The 21388-nt window shown below is 36.3% G+C and overlaps 1 protein-coding gene across 2 annotated transcripts in view; it reads right to left on the minus strand.

Moving 5' to 3' along the window:
• The window catches only part of PDE5A (phosphodiesterase 5A), a 134093-nt gene that overhangs the window by 101014 nt on the left and 11691 nt on the right, over positions 1-21388 (minus strand). For both annotated transcript variants that reach the window (XM_023220046.1, XM_023220045.2), the window contains exons 2-3: positions 11964-12552; positions 1815-1904 (exon numbers count right to left, since the gene is read on the minus strand). In XM_023220046.1, the coding sequence (XP_023075814.1) occupies positions 1815-1904; positions 11964-12548 (675 nt within the window). In that variant the 5' untranslated portion in view covers positions 12549-12552. The remainder of the gene's footprint in view (positions 1-1814; positions 1905-11963; positions 12553-21388) is intronic.

Below are 21388 nucleotides of genomic sequence, written 5' to 3' on the forward strand. Positions count from 1 at the left end.
TAGACCTAATACCATAAAAACCCTAGAAGAAAATCTAGGCAATACCATTCAGGACATAGGCATGGGCAAGGACTTCATGTCTAAAACACCAAAAGCAATGGCAACAAAAGCCAAAATTGACAAATGGGATCTAATTAAACTAAAGAGCTTCTGCACAGCAAAAGATACTATCATCAAAGTGAACAGGCAACCTACAGAATGGGAGAAAATTTTTGCAATCTACTCATCTGACAAAGGGCTAATATCCAGAACCTACAAAGAACTCAAACAAATTTACAAGAAAAAAACAAACAACCCCATGAAAAAGTGGGCAAAGGATATGAACAGACATTTCTCAAAAGAAGACATTCATACAGCCAACAGACACATGAAAAAATGCTCATCATCACTGGCCATCAGAGAAATGCAAATCAAAACCACAATGAGATACCACCTCACACCAGTTAGAATGGCAATCATTAAAAAGTCAGGAAACAACAACTGCTGGAGAGGATGTGGAGAAATAGGAACACTTTTACACTGTTGGTGGGATTGTAAACTAGTTCAACCATTATGGAAAACAGTGTGGCGATTCCTGAAGGATCTAGAACTAGAAGTACCATATGACCCAGCCATCCCATTACTGGGTATATACCCAAAGGATTATAAATCATGCTGCTATAAAGACACATGCACACGTATGTTTATTGCAGCACTATTCACAATAGCAAAGACTTGGAATCAACCCAAATGTCCATCAGTGACAGACTGAATTAAGAAAATGTGGCACATATACACCATGGAATACTATGCAGCCATAAAAAAGGATGAGTTTGAGTCCTTTGTAGGGACATGGATGAAGCTGGAATCCATCATTCTCAGCAAACTATCGCAAGAACAGAAAACCAAACACTGCATGTTCTCACTCATAGGTGGGAACTGAGCAATGAGATCACTTGGACTCGGGAAGGGGAACATCACACACCGGGGCCTATCACGGGGAGGGGGGAGTGGGGAGGGATTGCACTGGGAGTTATACCTGATGTAAATGACGAGTTGATGGGTGCTGACGAGTTGATGGGTGCAGCACACCAACATGGCACAAGTATACATATGTAACAAGCCTGCACGTTATGCACATGTACCCTAGAACTTAAAGTATAATAAAAAAAAAATACAATTGGTAATCTTTTAGACTTCTCCAGTTGGTTGCAATACAGTCAGGATTGAGAATGCTCAACTGAAATACTCAGTTTAACTGATAATTTATTAACTCTTTTTTTCCAAATAAGTGTAAAATGAAGAGGGAACTCAATGATAACAGAATCCAAATCTTCTAGTTAGGTGAAATATAAACTAACATATTTTCATTTGCCTGTTAAAATTTCAAATTGAAATTTACATAATTAGAATTAGCTATGATTTCCATTTTTTTCAAAATCTCAATTTTAATAAAATCAGTTAATGACCACTGTAGTTGGATGATTATTTATGAATATTACTCATACTCCTAAAACATAATATGCAATGAATTGATTCTAATCACAGCCATAATTACATATCTTAAGATAGAATAAGGCCTTCAGGAAGAGGGGAGGTAGAATATGACATGCATAAAATTTATTTCTAAGTAAATGGCCATAGTAAAGTAATAATCAGAATTAGGCCCTGTAACTAAAAATCTAAATTAAAAAATATCAAGCAGAACATTTAAGAACTTTATAGATAATTTGTCACTAAAGCATTATTTCATATATATGCAAAGTAAATACAAAATATTTTTCAAAAAGAAAAATATTTCCAATGACCTTTTATAAAATGGAAAATTGGCTTACCTCTTCCCTATGATTCTTAATTGGCATACAGAGAATGCTTTGTGTCTTGTAGCCTGTAATTTGGTCAACTTCTGCATTGAACCGAGGATCCTAGTATGGAAAAAGAAATTCAATTTAATGACTGACCTGTTCAAAGATTAATTTGATTTTTCTGATTTATTAGATTAGAGAAATCTAACCTTGGACTTACCTTGTTACTCCGAGTAACAATTTTATTGTTGTGAAAGACATCATCATGTAAGTACATATTATATTTGACAAAGATACATTTAAGTTGCTGAGCTTTTTTATAAGCAGGTAGTGTTTAAGAGAAAAAAATACAGACTCGAACAAATGTTCAGAAATAAAGAAAATTCAAAATAGGAACCACTTTAGATAGCTGTACTTAAATTCAGGAAAAAGTGGCATCTCTCCACCTCTGTAATATCATCTCACAACCTGATTCTATTGTGCCTCCAGAATAACCTTTTCAATAAATGATTTTACTTCCCTTGTAAGGGCTGTTTACAGCTCCTCAGTATTACATACTTCTAACTCAAGTATTCATAAGAATTTAAATTATACATATATATATATATACACACACACACAATCTGATTGAGTCAGATTGTAAACAATCATTTAATCTTTTGAATTTCCCCTTTTACAAGGCACATTATACACATCCAATAATCATAAAGGACTTTTGAGGTGTTAAATTTCTAAGTATGAATTAAAGAAATAAAGGTAAAGTTTAATTGTCCATTACACTTTAGATTGGGAAGATCTAAAATTCGGCTGTAAACTCTATGAGGGTTTTTTCTTTTTCTTTTTTTTTTGTTCATTTCTGTATTCCTAGCACAGGAACTTAATCAAAAGCATGTGTTAAATCAATGAAGGAATTCATTAACAAATAATACCACAGTTATCAAATGATATCATTTTTACCTTACCATATAGTTTAAAGCAAATCTTGTCAGTAAAGGGAAAACCAAAGTAGAGGAAATCAATAGCTATAACTAACATGAGGTAAGAGTGGAATGGAAACAAGCATTCCAGGACATAAACATCTGAATGAGTGCTGTTCCCTTCAAAGCGATAGCCTTGGGGAGTTATATGCTCAATCTAATAATAGCATCACTGCTCCAAAAACTACGCAGTTGGAATTCCCTTCAGAGAATATGGAATATCCACACTGGAAAAGCTCATCTTTTGATGAGCTTTGAAGGTCATTTCTTTTTTAAAAAATAAAAAATAAATTAGTCACAGTAAAGCCGTGAATGAAGTAAGTGATTACACTAGATTCCATCAATTGGGGTCAGAAATGAGGCCAATTTTCTCCTGAGAGGGCCCAACTTAGCTTAAAGATAATTTCAAAAGAAAAGCTATAAAATGGTGAAAAATCAGCATAAATATTTTATATTATAAACACTGCTACATTTTTGCTTTTTCTGCAAACATGCTCAGAGTTACATGAATTGAGATGCAGAGAAAATCCTTAGCCAAATCTTCCTAATAAAATTCTTATTTTATCTTTAGATATTGTCTAAAGAAAGCAGACAAGATAATGACGTTGATGAATTAAAGAAGTGAAAAATTATTGACATATAGTGAATTGTTTTACAAACCAATAAGTAAAACATGAATAAAAATACATCCTCAGTTTTACTTTGTTAATAAACATTTGAATTATGAGACAATTTATAAAGCAGATTTAACCTAACCACCTAATCAAAGCAGTAGAGTTTGACAGATTAAAATTAGTAGGACTTTCACATCTTTTTTGTGTCTACTGTTAGTTTAAAATCAACAGCAGTTGTGAATTTCACTCTCCAGTGAAATGGGTGGGAATAAATACATCCTTCAAATTTCATTTGAGGTGAAGTTCCAAATTCCTGACATCTCAAGGAGTTTTCCTTTAATAATAATGTACTCAGTGCAAAGACAATATACGTAAAGGAGTTCTAACCCCTCTAGGTCCAGTAAACACCAAAGAAAAAAATGGAACACTACAATCATTGTGATTATTCCTTTCACCATTTGTTTATAAGAACATGACGGTATGAAAGAACACAAGCCTTGGATGTCCATTTGCCATAACAAAGTATCAGGTACCAGAATTCCTTCCTGCTGAAGACAACTATAAGACTAGACAAAATACAAGACAACAAAGCCATGGGCAGAGCAAAGAGAAAGACAACACACGTCTTTGCCATTCAACATTCTGGCTTTCTGCCTGAGGGCATTTTCCCGCTTTAGAGAAGGCAGGTGCTACCCAATGAGAGCAACACTTTGAAACAGAACTGAATGGAGCTCCAAACTTCTGAAGTGGTTGGAAAGTGTAAAGCACAGGGGCTGTGCTGGGGGTTTGGAAGGAAGATGGTTTGGAAGTGGTGACCAAAAGATACTGAGTTTCTAGTCACTTTGGGCAGGTATAGGGCAAAAACCCTAAAGGACTAGCAAAAATTACCTGCTGAAGGCTAAAAACTGAATGTGACACCAATTAGTGAAGTGTTTGGAGACAATGGAGTTCCAGTCCAGCCAGAGTAGAGAATTCATTCAGCAGCTCAGGCATTGAGACAGGGAAAGACCACTCCTTAGGAGTAAGGACTATACCATATAGTTGTGGGTATTCCCTAAGACTAAATTCAAAACTAGAATAGATCCACTCTAACAAATAATAAGACCAAGCCTGACAGGATCAAAATAATCTGCCAGTAATTTTACTGCCTGCCCGAACAAATCTCATCCCTTTTTTAAAGGAAGAGGATATAATCCAAATGTAGTGAAACAGATTATGACCAGCAGACAATACAAAATCACCACATATGTAAAGAAACAGGAAAATGAAACCCATAGTAAAGAGAAAAAGTAGTCAATAAAAAATGACCCCAAGATGATTCACATGTTGGACTTCACAGATAAGGATGTTAAAGCAGCTATTAAAAATTAATGCAGGGATTTAAAGAAAAATACAGTAGTAACTTATTTGCAGAGATGGGAATCTCTTCAAGGAAAGAAAAAACTATTAAAATAGTCAAATGAAAATTCTAGAACTGAAAAGTACAGTGTATAAAACACCAAGTTCATTAATACATTTAACAGCCCACTGAAAACAGCTGAAGAGTCAGTGATCCTGAAGACAGATCAACAGAAAGCTGATCAACAGAAGGGTTGAAAGGAAAAAGAAAACAAACCATAAAACATTAACAAAGTTTCAGTGTCTTTTAGGATACTATCAAGTGTGTGTGTATACACACACACAAACACACACACACACAATTTGGGGTCCCAAAGATAATGAAGCTGAAAAATATTTAAAGATTTATAAAGAAAAATTTCCCAAATTGATGAAAACCTTAAGACTGCACACATGGTGTGAAAATTATATGTAGGGTGAAACATATAAGTTGAAAACGATGCAAAGGATGGCTGACCTCTCCTGAGAAAAATGAAGACGAGGAAAAAATGAGAAAACTCTTTTTCAAAATATTGAAAGAAAACTACTATCAACTGATAGTGGTTCATCTATCCAGTGAAAATATCCTTCAAGAATATAGGAAAAATAAAGGCATTTTCATATAAACTAAAACTGACAGTATTTGTCAGCACTGTGTGTACTATAAGAAGTGCGAAAGGAAATTCTGTAGTCTAAAGAGAAAGATACTAAAATCTAGAAAGAGCTAGAAACCTGGCTTGAACACATGAGTGTGTATATATATATATATAATAAGGAAGCCTAGTCTTTCATTTTTGGAGAACAAAACACCCAACAGAAGAAAAAAAGAAGAAAAATAATGCATCTTTAGTTATTGGATGAAATTGGAAGTATCAGTATGAATTCAATGTTTTTACTATAATAAATAGATAGATAAATAAATACAGTATAGATGTGTATGTGTATTTATATGTTATTTTCCTAGCTCTGTCTGCTAATATACCAGCAGAAATGAGTGCATCTAGTGCCTTAATCTTGGGTTCTTAATACCATTCCCCTCACTAAAAGAAACCAGGGCTTCTTGGGAAAAAAGAATGATTCTAGGGCTAGGGCAGGGAAAGTGTAAGATAAGCCTCAAACATTCTGATTAGCCAGAAAGTGAAAAAAATGCCCCCAAAGTAATGAGGACATAACAAAAAGACACAGGACTCAGCAAATTTGTTATAATTTGAGCATCAACATAAAGATAATAAAAATATAATTGACTAAATAAAATACTAACCCATGAGTCCATAATGATGTGAATGCATGAATGAAGGAGAAGGCAAAACTCTCCCTTACCTTTGAATTTCAGCTAACAAATATAAGAGGTATGATGGAGTTGGAAAATCAGTGGATGCTAAAACTAGTCAGTAGGTTGTTGATGAACAGAGTATTTACACAGTCTCAAAGCATCTGCCCGTATGATACTTATTAATTACAATGGGAAAAACTACTGGAGAAACCTGGTGGATATCACTTTTAAAAAGTTATCAAATTTAACATCATCAACACTTACATCACATAAATATGCCTCCTTATAAGATACATTAAGAAGGTGTGTGGTATAATGAAACATGTTTCTGATCTTTGTTCCCAGTTCCTGACACAGACCTCCTAAAGGCCATGGAATTTCTTGAGTGATACTAGTGTAATCCCATATTTGCAACAAGCCCTTTTCAGCCATACCTGAATTCACACTAATGAGGTGAGCCCTAGAAGGCTTCAGGATTAGGGGTGGGAACCAGAAAACCCAACCTTGTGATTAGAGGTTTAGAGCTTCCAGTCCCACTCCCAACCTCTGGAGAGGGGAGACCGGCTGGAGATTGAATCCACTCACCAATGACCAGTAATATAATCAATCACACCTACATAATAAACCCTCAATTAAAAAGCTCAGAACAATGAGGTTTAGGGGAGCTTCCAGGGTGGTGAACGTATTGATGTGCTGGGATGCTGGCATTCTGGAGAAGGCATAGAAGCTCTGCACACCACCCCACCCTCCACCACCTCCCATACTTTGCCCTATGTATCTCTTCCATTTGGCTGCTCCTGAGTTGTATGTAACCTTTTTAATAAAACTGTAGTCATAAGTGTAGTGCTTTCTTGAGTTCCTTGAGTCATTCTATCTAATTACTGAACCTAAGCGGGGGTCACTAGAACCCTTGAATTTGTAGTCAGTCTAGAAGAAGTGTGGCAGCCTAGGGATCCCACTTGTGGCTGACGTCTAAAGTTGGGGCAGGCTTGTGGGACTGAGCCCTTAACATGTAGGGTCAGTGCTAACTCCATGAAGTTAAGAATCAGAACTGAATTGGGTTGAATTGGGTTGCAGTGTCAAAGAACAGGAGAATTAATTAGTTGTTGCTTAGTTAAGGTGTCAATATTAACATATATGGTATTCCAGCTAAAAGGGCCTAGCTTGAATCTATTTGTGAAAGACAGTCTACAAAATAACAGCCCTTCAACAATGTCTAAATTTAAAAAGATAAAGAAATGCTGAGAAACTGTTTCAAACGGAGAGGAGACTAAAGAGACATTACAACTATGTGCAATATGGGATCCTGAATAATACCCTGGATTGGGGGAAAATAACTCTAAAGCTTATTAATGGGATGGGACAACTGATGAAATTTTGACTATGGACTGCTAATAGTCTTGTATCAGATTAGATAATAGTATTGTATCGATATAAAATTTCCTGATTCTGATCATTTTATTATGGCTGGGTTAGAGAATATTCTTATTAGAAAATATACACTGAACTATTTAGTAAAAACATATCTTTAGCTTATTAAATCATTCAGAAATAATAAGCATATATTACTTATATGCATTATAGAGCGAAAGAGAGGAAACGATAAAGCAGACGGGGGAAAAAAATAACTGGAGAATCTGGGTAAAAGGTATATGACAGTTTCTTATACTGGTCTTGCAACTTTTCTGTGAGTTTAAAATTATACCAAAATAAAAATAACAGAAAATTTAAAAAAGGAAACAACACAGATGACTTGACAAATTATAAGGCTGGTTTTCTTCTACAGAGTGGAATTTTTAAGACAATGCCTGAAACATTGAACAAGCATAGACACAGCAGTTCCCAAACTGTGTTTCCAGTGGCACAGTTACACCTCGATTAGGAGGTTTGTCTAAATTACAACAATTGCTAGGGGTTTTCTTTTTCTTCTAAAATTCATCTGGAAATAATCATCTGAAATTCAGTTGAAACAGTTTGTATTTCTTTAGAAAAATATATTGATAAATAATTGAAGTAGAAAGTGAGTCCTGCATGGTGACAGAAGGTGAAAATTTGTTTCTCTGGAGAAAAAAAAAAAAATGAAAGGGAAACATGAAGTGGGGAAGGAAGGCATAATAGCTATATGGTCAAAGCCACACAAGTGGTAATTTGACCCTTCCCTAAGACCCTCCAAGTTTTCTCTCTAGAAATCATGGTTCACATGGAGTGTCTGTCCTGGAGTGGAAACAGCACATGAATCTGAGTTTTGACTTGGGAGAAGGAGAGATGTTTTGACAATGTAAATCCTTAAGGCATAGGAATCATGGGAAGGTTTAAGACTTCCTTGGGACATGGAACGGGGTTCAGGGCAATCCTGTGTAGTTACTGGATGTTATCTGGTTTTCCTATAAAAGGAAAATATCAAGCACATTTATTTAGTAGTTCTGATTATATATCTTACTATTAATCGTTTCTTAGTATAAGTGTGAATATCTTATTAATAAATGTGTTAATATCTCCTTGTTATTCATAAATGCTGTGCCAAGCCGGCTGCAGTGGCGTGCACCTGTAGTCCCACCTACTCAGGACCATAGCCCACTTCTCGTGCAGTTGAAGTGAGTGGATCACCTAATCCAGGACTCCAACCTGAGCAACACAGTGAGACTCCGGCTTAAAATAACTAAATAGATAAATACATACATATATGGTGTGGCACATTCAGGGTAGTTGCACGATGGTGGGCTGATGCATGAGACCATTTGTGACTGAACATCAATGTATGGGTAGCATTTACCAACTAATCTTTTCATTGGTATTTATGGTCTACATGAGAATCACTCGTCTGATAGTGGATCTTGTCTTGTATTTTAAATATATGAATATGTTAACACTAATAAAACAATAGAATTTTTCAAATTTATATCACTTAATATCATTTTCTGTTACAAAGTTTTAAAAGTGAACTAAATATAGGTCATTTCTTATAATTAACTTTATGAGGCTTTTAAAAAAATTCTCAGTATCAATCTGAGTATTATTCTGTTTCACAGACACCTCTCTTGGCTTCCCACGGTGACATTACATCCTTTAAAGTGGTCTATGGTAAATAAGCTTAAGAAATACTGCCATACAGTGTCATTTTTACAGATGCATGCTTAAAGAGCTAGGACTCAGAAAACATTGGAATATATTTTCATATCCTGACTACTTTCAAAAAACACAGTATTTTAATTATTCAAATTATGGATGGTGCTTAGTAATAAATTATCCATTAGCCAACTGACTTCCACTGCTAATACCAATATAAATTAGATCGCAATGTAAATTAGATCACAGATCAACCTCCACAAGTTCTAATGAAATTCTTGGGACATGAAATAACTCCTGCAAGGCTACCATAAATACAGATCAAGGGTACCAAAGGTGAAGTAGCAACATGAGAAATCCACAGGCTAAGAGGCATCACCCCAGGAGCCATGCAAATTAAGGACACTAGCTATTTTAAACAATAGCACAAGAATTAAATCATTATCAAATGCAAAACAGAAAATATATTGTCAAAACTTTGAAGATGGTAGGCAGATTAAATAAAATGCATGTGACGAATTCTCAGGGCTGGAGACATTTAGGACCATGAAAACAAATAAAGGCTTTCTCAACAAAGCTGGAGAATATTTACGATCCTACTGTACTCATGGGACCATAGTGCCATTGAAAAGTGGATACCCAGCTGTCACTTAAGACAGGAAGGGGATTCTGCAAACTTGGCAGCAATCCTTCAGCTGTGTCCTTAATACCCCTCTTGGAATCTGCTACAGTGTGAAGTTACTATGGAGCTCAAAGAGGTCACAGAGATACTCTACGAAGACTGGTAAATTTTTCCAAGAGAATCAAAATTGAATGCATTGCTTATACAGGATGGATTCTGAAGAAACATTTCAGGACTTAACTTAGATGAACTATCACACCCCAAATCCCGACCTTCGGTATTACTCACTAGTAGTACCATTATTCATTTACCGAACTTCAAAACCTGGTCATCTTCAATTCCTCTTTCCCCTTCACTTGCATCTCCTATTAGCTGCCAAGTTCAGCAGATTCTATTAGGTTGGTGCAAAAGTAATCATGGTTTTGCCATTAAAAGTAACGGCAATTACTTTTGCACCAACCTAATACTTCTTCATCTGAAATCCATTCCCTCCTTTTGATCTTTAAGGTCAGGGTCCTTGTTAAGGTCCTTACTTCCTCATACTTAGACTATTAAGATAATCTTCTATCCTCCCAGCTTGTAGCATTTCCCCCTCTAATTCATTTTATGACTACTGTAAAATTAATCTTTCCAAAGCACAATTTAAATCACACTCATTCCCCTTTCAAAAGATCTTCAGTTACTCCTCATGTTTCTAAACCAAATATATATTCCTCAGCTTGGCATTCAAGATCTCAGTAATTTCCTGGCTGTGCTCCCACAGCTCCTTCATGTCCAGATTCTTATCTACACACTTACATGGTCCTACTTTCCTATCTCTTCTAACTTCTCTTTACCTCTGGATCTTACCATGCACAAATCTCAATTTACTCAAATTTTCCGGGATCTGTATCAGACATTGCTCCCTCAGAGAAATCTTCCTCTGGTTGGGCACGGTGGCTCACGCCTGTAATCCCAGCACTTTGGGAGGCTGAGATGGGAGGGTGACCTGAGGTCAGGAGTTTGAGACCAGCCTGGCCAACATGGTGAAACTCCATCTCTACTAAAAATACAAAAATTAGCCAGGCGTGGTGGCAGGTGTCTGTAATCCCAGCTACTCGGGAGGCTGAGATAGGAGAATCGCTTGAATCTGGGAGGCAAAGGTTGTAGTGAGTCGAGATCGCGTCACTGCACTTCAGCCTGGGTAGCAGAGTGAGACTCCATCTCCAAAAAAAAAAAAATCTTCCTCCATCTTTCCCACTAGATGTCCTATCCTGCTTCTCTGAACCTTATCACATTTTTCTTGGCATCTGTTATGACCTACTCTCTATGCTATTTATCTATTGCATGTACTATTATTTTAATTCAACCAATATTTAGTAAGCCCTATGTGCCAGGCACTATAAGGCACCAGGAACACAATAAAACAGCTATGACTCTCTGAATTAAATGAATTGAGCCAGAATTACTACTGAATCTTTATAGTGTACCACACAGTAGAAAGCTAGAACAATTGTTCTATCAAGGTGCTGTAAGATACCTCATAAACATATAAAGTGCCATTCAGTTAAGACGTTTGGTTTTAAAACTAAAATTCCATTAATAAAAAGGATTATTTTAAATGGGAAATTTGAAGAATCTTACAGTGTAACCTTTAAGCCCTTAATTAAAGACTTGTGTGTAGGTATAGCAAAAGAAGAAGAAATAACAAATCTTTCCATTGAAAACTTTTAGAGCAAAAATTTTCACTTTTTTGAAAATATCTGTAAGTTTATCTGTTTAAAAAATGAAAGAGAGGATAGAAGGAAAGAAAACCAGACTTTGGTATCAATGGGACTTTGAATGAATATGATTAATTGGATGAATGAATGAAGAGACTATGAGTTCTTTTTGTTGTTGTTTTTGCACCTATCATTTTAGAATCTCAGGAAAATTCTAAGAGGTTCATGTGGGGATAACAGATGGGGATATGCACAGTGATCAGATAAAAAGATGGGAGAATATAACCATGAGATGAGCTATATTAAATTATCATTAAGGAGAAAAACAAGATGAGATTTCCTTAAGGCTCATATCCTCAGCTGAACCACCAGAGAAGAAACTCTGGCAATTAAAAATGGGAAAATTCTTAGCCTACATTCCAGTTTTAAATAAGTATGCAAATTATTACATCTCAGTTTCAAATATCCCCACCATTCATGATTGCTATCCAATGCCCCAGCCACAGTACCCTCCCCAGCACCTGTCCTGCTCTCAGGGTCCCCTGTTTACCTCATATGCATCTTTGATGTTCAAGGGCTCACCAAGTGCTGCCACATGTCCCACAATGCCTTTGTTCCATTCTAAGCGGATACAGTTATTTGAAGCTTCTTCCAGTGTTGAACCTTCAGCAACATCAAAGAGGCGGCTGATAAGAAACTTGTCGTTGGAGCTGTCTTCACAGACAAGGAACAGGGAATAGCGGTCAGCAGAGATGAGTCCATGGATATGCAAGAAAATTTTGTGACATAAGGCTGTGACATCCAAATGGCTAGAAATATCCTTCACTAATTCCAAGAGTCTTGAGCACTGGTCCCCTTCATCATGATCAAACCTTGGAGGGGTTAGAGGCATCTGTTCCTTCTTTTCTGAGTCAGAGAGGAAGCTCACAGTTCCCTCAGAATCCTTGACAACAATGGGTCTAAGAGGCCGATCAAATTCAGAGGCAGAGATTTTCCTCGTTGGTGTTCCAGGGGCACTGTTATCTGCACGAGGGCTCTGCTGCAAGGGACAAGAGCAAGATTCCGTGTGGCCTCTGATACCTTCCTTGCACACAGGGATGGTGTGAACTCTCTCAGCAAACCATGCATTGACCATTTCTCTGCAGAACAGAACGTGCGGACACATTAGACACTTGAAGAGAAAGGGTGCTATGCCTGAAAGCTCCTAAACATCTTCTCATGCTAAACTGATGAGACAATAATTTGATATGTCATAGAAAATAAAAACAAGATGGTTTACTTAAGACATATTATTTTGGCCAGGAACAGTGGTTCACACCTGTAATTCCACCATCTTGGGAGGCTGAGGTGGGAGGATTGCATGAGGTCAGGAGTTGGAGACCAACCTGGGGAAACCAAGTGAGACCCTGTCTCTAGAAAAAATTTAAAAATTAGCTGGGCATGATAGCATGTGCCTATGACCCTACCTACTCAGGAGACTGAGGCAGGAGGGTTGCTTGAGCTCAGGAGTTCGAGGCTGTAGTGAGGTATGATCACACCACTGCACCACTGCACTTCAGCCTGGGTGACAAAGTGAGACTCTCTCAAAAAAAAAAAAAGACAATTTTATTTTGGAAAACAATAGAGGACAATTGCTTTAATGAACATCTTAATAAAGGCTGACTTCTATATACATAATTTTATATATCTGATGGCAGCATAGCAAGCATTAAGTCTGCTTCTCTCAAAATTAGCTTATATTAAAAAGTAAAAGACACTAAATTTGCCAATAGTTTTAGGAAAATATAAATATGCACATTAATTTGATGTTTAAAACACATATCTTGTTCTGAAGTTAAATATTTGAAAACTAAAACAAGTATTTGTCTAAATTTGTCTTGCTACTATGCCTATTTTAGATAGTTATATCTATATTGCAAAAGTAGGTAAGTTTAGGAGTAATGAAAGAGACAAATAATTTAATCTTGTATAGAAAAATCAGACTTCTGTAAATATTATCCCAATAATGTTTGTTTAATAATGGTAAAAAAGGATCTCTTTTTCTAGATTATTACGACTATTTTAAAGTAGGCTTTATCTAAGTTTAAAAATGCAGTCCAAGAAAACTGAAGGCATTTATGTTTTTAATGTACTCTCCTATGAAAGCAACTCATTTGAGCTAAAGCCGTCACAGTAGGTCACTTTTTAAAACAAATATACCAGATCATACACAATCCAAAGCATGTTGTTCAATTCAAATAATGCCCCTTAGAACGCTGTAATCTTACACCAATTAATGGTGTATGATTTTGGAACTCTAGACATTTTTGGAACTCTTCTTTTGAAACACTTCTGAAACAATTTATAATCCAAATAAAAATACTAATTTTATCTAAAAATTAGACCTTGTTTCTCACTAACTCTTCCCAAAATGAACAAATAAAAACAAAAAAAACCTATGGTAACAGCTAACTTAATTCTCTATCTTCTGATAAGACATGACCCTTTCGAAAACTCAAACTTACCTTCAAAAGATAAAAACTTGCTATAATTGAGGATATTTCAAATAATTTGTCTATACAAAAAACAGTGTAATCTCAAATCTCCAATGACATAATTGACTGTTTATACCAAACAAAAGGCCAGGATAAAAAAGTTTGACAATGTACTATTTTGGAGATAGTATAGGGATGTAGTCACTTTCCAATGTTTTTGGTTGTAGTAACAATTGATATTACTTCAGCCGGGAGCGGTGGTTCACGCCTGTAATCCCAGCACTTTGGGAGGCAGAGGCGGGTGGATCACGAGGTCAGGAGATCGAGACCATCCTGGCAAACACAGTGAAACCCCATCTCTACTAGAAATACCAAAAATTAGCTGGGTGTGGTGGCGGGCGCCTGTAGTCCCAGCTACTCGGGAGGCTGAGGCAGGAGAATGGCGTGAACCTGGGAGGCGGAGCTTGCAGTGAGCCGAGATCGCACCACTGCACTCCAGCCTGGGTGACAGAGCAAGACTCCATCTCAAAAAAAAAAAAAAAAAAAAAATTGATATTACTTCTTTGGAGGACCAAGTAGGCAATATCTAACAAATGTTAAATGTATCTACCCTTTGTTCCAGAGATTTTACATTTGTGACAAAGGAAATACAAGGGTATTTACTGTATATAGTAAGTACTGTTTGCTCTCATAGCAAAGATAAGAAGCAACCTAGTATCACCAGTAGAAGGCTGACTAAACACATCATGGCACATTTATACAGGAGAAAACTAGGCAGACATTAAAACATGATTATGTGTATTGATATGTATGACATGAATTAATTAAGTGAAAACAAAAGAGTTTAAAAAGAACACACTGTCTTATTTCTGAGTCTTTGCTAAGTCTTTCATTTATGGGATGTTCCCCTAATTATTTCATTTTGAACAATGATGTATTGTTTGTTAAATATACGTTACCCTGAAATGATACCCCATCTAGAATGTAATGGGTCAAAATGAAAAGATAAAAATGCTACCTCCCTTATAATTTCAAGAGTTGGATACAGTTATAAAAGTCTTCAAAAAGTTTAGGAGAAATAAGTTCAAGAGATCCATTGTAAATATGGTGACTATAGTTAATAATAATGTATTGTATATTTAAAAATTGCTGAAAGAGAAGATTTCAAGGGTTCTCACCACACAAAAAAGATAAGTATGAAGCAATGCATATACAAATTAGCTTCACCTAGCCATTCCACAATGTATACATACATCAAAGCATCATGCTGTACACCTTAAATACATAAAATTCTTATCAATTAAAAAATAAATTTTAAAACATCCAATGAGTAATTTAAAGGAAAACAACCTCACAGGCCTTATGAATTGACTGACTTCCTAATAAAGAGGTATTACAAATTTGAAGAAGCATGAAAGCAATGTGGTAGGTAAGTGTATTGTACAAAACACAAGCATATACCTACACAGATTTTTAAAAACATATAATTGTCCCAATGTTTCATAGATGCATGCTGTGACTTAGGACAAAATTTCCAGTGAGGACAACATACATTAATTAAAATAATTCAATATCTCAAAACCTTAGAAGTGAAGGTGACACACTGTGGGATTTGCTTATGTAGCCCCCAGAATTGCATTAATAGTGCCAAAGACACTGATGCTAAAAATGCATGTGAAGCTGCCGACAATGCATAGGAAGCTTTCAAATAAAACTGTTTTGGAAAAGATAAGACAGGAAAAGAGCAGTATGTCTAAGTTAACATATCCAATGTGATTTCAAATATGGACATGTTACTGAAGTGTTAAATCAATATAAAAATAGACATTTTAACAATTTCAGCCACAAACCTAAAACTTAGCCCCAACTTATTTCTTATCTTCTCAATGGGAAATGGAGATCTCCTTTTGAATTTTAAATTAAACTGCCTACTTGACAACTCCACGTGGATATCTAGACAACTTAAAATGGTGAAAACAGAATTCCTAAGACCCTACCCATCTCACCTTGCTTCATCTTACTCCCTGCCAGTTTTCCCACATATGGAGGACCATCACCTCCACAGTTAGTCCAACCAAACACGTAGGAATTACTCTAAATTTCTATTTCCTTCAACTCTCACATTCAGTTGCACAGTCAAGTTCTGTCAACCTGACTTCTAAAAACCTATATCCCAATCTGCTTATTTATTTCTATCTCCATTACTACCACCCTGGTCCAAACCCCACCATCTCTCAGCTGGATTGTTGCCATAGTCCCCTAACTGTTCTCTCTGATCCTACACTTACCCCCTTGCAATCCCATTCTCCACACAGCAGCCACAGTAAACTTCTAGCAAAGTATGTCAACATCTTAGCTATCCTACTTGGCTTTTCACTGAACTGAGAATAAAACCTGAGCTCTTGTAATCCCCTACAAATAGGTCCCTCTCACCCATGCCAGCATCTTTGGCGCTCCTGAAGCACACCAAGCTCTAACTCCCCTGTCTGGGATGCTCTCCCCTCATTGGCACATGCTGATCAGCTTCCACATCCCCTGCTCAAGTCATCTTTGACTGCTCCACCTAAAGTGGTCCTGACACATCATGTTCTTATCCTACATAATTTAAATTCTCACTATCTGCTATTTTTCTTGTTTATCGATCTGTTGTTAAATCATCTATCCCCCCTGACTAGATATTTCATTAGTGCTACGTGTTCACTGCTGCATCTCCAGTACTTAGATTAATGCTTATCACCTACAGTAGATCCTCAAAATATTTCTTGAATGGAATAAATGAATAAATAAATGAAGGTTCCTGAAGCATTAAAAGGTACAACAGTCTTTTGAATATCTAAATGTTGATTACAGAAAATCAACATTGTGTTTCAGCGATTACTGTTCATCACCCCTTGAATGTGTAAGTCTCACAATTGACCACGACTAATTTATGCTTGTATACCTTGCAGTGCCTGGTGCAGCACATGTCTTAAGCAGAGCCAGTGCCTAAAAATTCTATATTATGTGTTTGTGATTACTCTATTTGTCTCATAAATGTTGCTTATGGATATTTTTCTTAGAGACATTAACTCAATATTAAATGACATAGGAAAAGCAGATGTAGCATATTCAGTCAGTCAATCAACAATTTGTATTAACCACCAGTGGCAGGGAAAGGGAGTTCTCATGACCACATTATTGATTATCTGCATCCCTGTAATTACATGCTTGCATAGGAAAACATACATTATCATAACATCAAAGTCACTGATGAACCAATCACAAATAAAATTAAATCATTTCTCACACATCTTTCCCTTAGAGCATTCCTTGGAGTTCTGCAGTGCACAATCTACATGGCCAAATGAAGTGGACCTTTGCTCTTAAGACTAATATCTATACTCCAACGATTTTTAAAAAATACTTCAGTCTCTATGCAAATACAAATCACCTGCAAATTGAAATTAAAATTCTTATATAAGACATATGCTATGGACTAAATGTATGTCCCTACAAAATTCATCTCTTGAACCCTAACCCCGGAGGTGATGATATTAGGAGGTGGGGCCTTTGGGAGTGCTCTGCTCTCATAAATAGGATGAGTGCCTGATGTAGTTTGGATGACCCCTCCAAATCTCATGTTGAAATGCAATCCACAGTGTTGGAGGTGGGGCTTAGTGAGAGGTAATTGGATTATGGGGGCAGATCCCTCATGAATGGCTTCACACCATCACCTTCATGATGCGTGAGTTCACATCCTTGTTTAAAAGTTGGTCGTTTAAAAGTATATGGCACCTCCCACCATCCCATCCTTGTTCTCATTCTTGCTCCTACTCTTGCTATAACTTTCTCACCACATGGTATGCAGGTTTCCCCTTCACTTTCCATATGATTGAAAGCTTCCTGAGGCCTCCCCAGAAGCTGAGCAGATGCCAACACCATGCCTCCTGTAAAGCCTGCAGAACCATGAGCCAATTAAACCTCTTTTCTTTATAAACTACCCAGCCTTGGGTATTTCTTTAAATCAATGGAAGAACAACCTAATCGAGGGCCCTTATAAAGGGCCTATGGGAGCTTGTTAACTCCTTTTGCCCTTCTGTGAGGACACATCAAAGTTGACATCTATGAGGAAGAAGCCTCCACCAGAATCTGCCGGTGCCTTGATCTTGGACTTCCCAGCATCTGAAACTGTGAGCAAAAAATCTGTGTTTATAAATTATCCAGTCTAAGCTATTTGTTATAGCAGCCAGCATGGACTAAGACAATACAGATTTTCTAGATATAGATAAAAATGATGTTGGAGAATCCTTCTAATGTTACACAAAGCCATGACAATTAAGAGTTATGCCCAATTAAAGACCAGCTAACAACTGAAGAAACAATCAATAAGGATAATGACATAGCAGATACTCACAAAGAGAATATTAGTCAAATAATTATATTCTGAATTAAGAAAGCCCCTTGGGCAAAACTGATGAAGCCTTCGAATATTAATTCAAAAAACTGTTTTAGGGAAAAAAATTCTCTTTATGATCCTGCTGCAAAAGCCAAACATGAACTGAAGATAATTGTTTATGGCTACACTCTGTTACAATGAATTGTAACAGAATTAGCAGTTTCATCCTAAGAATTAGCAGAGTGTCATTACAATCTCAATTTTATTATTAATAGCTCAAATATAAACTTATTTTCATAATCTGTGGTTCTATTTTTCAAGATAAAGCTCTAATCAAAACCTTCCCATGAACTTTTTTTCTATTTTGATAGAATTAACTTTAATTGTTTTTTTCTTCTGGAATGAATTATTCTCATAAGACAGAGATTTCCACAAGGTACTATGTTGGGCGCCAGGGACAGAATAATGAGCAACTCCAGAAAAATCATCATGATCTTTCCTTTCAAACTTAAAAGTTTATATTGTATTCAGAAGTTATATACATATTGGATGTTCCTGGCATATGAAGTTAGGTAAATGTACACAAATAAGTAATGGAAAAGATGACTGTGAACACGTCCAATATAAAAGTAGAAAGCAACAGATGGAAATCCAGAAACCTCAGTGGTAGTTCTGACTGGGTAATCGCTTTGATGGTCTAAGATAGGATCTCTAGTTTCCCTTCCCTTTATTAATTCTAGGGGGTTTTGAAAAATACTCACATTAGTGCTACTGAAAAAAAAAATTTATTTAAACCTGGTGAGGCACGCATTAATGAATCTACTTTCTAAAATATGAAGCTAATTAAATGTCTGAACCACACCCATTCTACTATTTGGTGGCAACACTAGGAATCAAATCCAGGTTTCCTATTCCAGGTACTATACCCTATTAATATAAAAGTTCCCAGAGCATCAGTGCTTGCCATGAAGAAGGCACTCCATAACATCTAGCTGAATCTGGAAATAAAAGTCAAATTCAAGCAGAGAAGGCATAGAGAAAGATGACTTATGGCACATGTTCACATGAAATATTTTACCTCCAGGTCATAAAAGGACCACACACTGTTCTCTTAAGGTATAAACACTATTTCTAAGGACTCAGGGAACAAAGATTCTTAAGGGTAGTGTCCATAAAAAAAAAAAAAAAAACTAACTAAATTCCAACATGTCTATGTTTCTCTGAAAACAGGTCACATTTTATAAGTCTAAAGCAATGTACTGAAAAGAAGTATAATACATGTGTTGGAGAAAAAGTCATCCCCAGAGTTGCTAGATTTAGCAAATAAAAAAAGACAGCCTGCTAAAAATGAGTTTCAGATAAATAATGAATAAGTTTTCAGTATACGTAGTATCTGAAATTCAAGATGAACTGGGTATCCTGTATTTGATCTGGCCACTTCAGTCATTCTATATAGCTTTTCCTAACTGAAATTGTTGGTGGATAGGCAACAAAGAGAAGGCAAGTTCTATGCATCATACTAATAAGTTCCAGGCTATCAAATCACTCATTTTATCATTGAGAGAGCACAAAGGACTACCACACTGTAATCCTGTGTATGATAATTTAACCTTTTGAAAGCACTTGGATTCATAATTTGCAGTGAAACTACAGCATAAAATATCTCCTTAAATCAAGTTCATTCATTTTGCTCTAAAAATCATCCCATATAATGTATTGCATAGCAACAAAACAAACTTCAATCTACTTATAAAAGGGAGATTTACTAATCGATAAAAATTCTTGGGATTACAAAGCATTGAGAGGCTGCATTTTCAGCCATGAGTCCTGGGTTCTAACCTTAGCATTTGTTACCAATAGGATGTGTGACTAGCACTAAGCAATTTTCTTCCCCTGAGTTTCCATTTTATCCCTGATAAAACAAGAAAAATAGCATCCGTTCTGGGCTTTTATGAAGTGTAAGGTGCTGTCTTCAGCAGAGTATAAAGTCAGGAATATCAGACTAACAATCAGGCGATAATTCTAGTTCCAGCTACAGCACTAAACGGATCTGATGCTAAAACAATTACAACTTCTCTGGAGTTAATTTTCACTGGAGTTTGAGATCTTCAGTGGTAAAAATGGGCTGCTGTATTAACAGGTTATTAAGACTCCCCACCACAGCTTGCAGTATGAATAGGACAAGAAGTGGTCCTTGGGTCCGTCAACTTAACTTCTTAACTTCTTTTTGCCCTTCAACTTCCTCATTTTTAAATAGGGGAAAAGCCTTCTGGCTCCTTTACTCACTGCACAGGGTTGATGTGTGAGTCAAATTAGAAAATGCACATGGAAGCATTTCAAAATCTCTTCAACATATCTAAAAATTTGCTATCTACTACACTCTTAGTACTCATTCCAATGGAGTCAAAGGGCTGGATTAAGGAGCAATGGCTGTTATTTCCTCACAAAGGTCAGCCAAGAGAATCAGAAAAAGGATAAGAGTAAAAAGGTTGTTTTGGTGATACAAGCCCACAGGTTGAGGGGCCTTAACTGGGTTTGGATATAGGCCAGCAACATGCACCATGAACACTAAAAGTCCTTGGCCAAAACAAATACTTTAGAATGGCATTCTTGACAGAATCCTACTAAACTTTCAAAAAAAAAAAAGAGAGAGAGACAGAACAGTTTAAATTACATCATAGCCATCTGAGCAAAAACAACAAAACAGAAACAAATTCCACTGAAGTATCTGTAGCCTTGACCACAAGTACTAATAATCAGGCCTCTCCACTTTGATGTGTAAGTGTATCTTTGCTAACTGCCCTGCAAACCTGGAAGCGATCAGAAGAAAACCTGGCTGCCCTCTTGAAGTCTTTCAGTTGATTTAACTTTTACAAAGCTATTAATGAAGGACAACAGGCCCTCCACACTTCAAAGAAAGTCACAGCCAAGGAAAATGCAATGAACATTGGAGCCAATAATTTATAGTCAATGATAAGAGCCTGAGTTTTACATTACATCCATATCTTCCCCTCTTCTCACCAAAATCTTTTATTATCCTCCCATCACTTATTTCCTACACATTTTATTACACAAAAAAATTCTTACCTCATAAATGAGTTGTATTATATACCCTTTTAACAAGAG

Source organism: Piliocolobus tephrosceles, chromosome 3, assembly GCF_002776525.5.
Source record: "Piliocolobus tephrosceles isolate RC106 chromosome 3, ASM277652v3, whole genome shotgun sequence".
NCBI lineage: Eukaryota > Metazoa > Chordata > Mammalia > Primates > Cercopithecidae > Piliocolobus > Piliocolobus tephrosceles.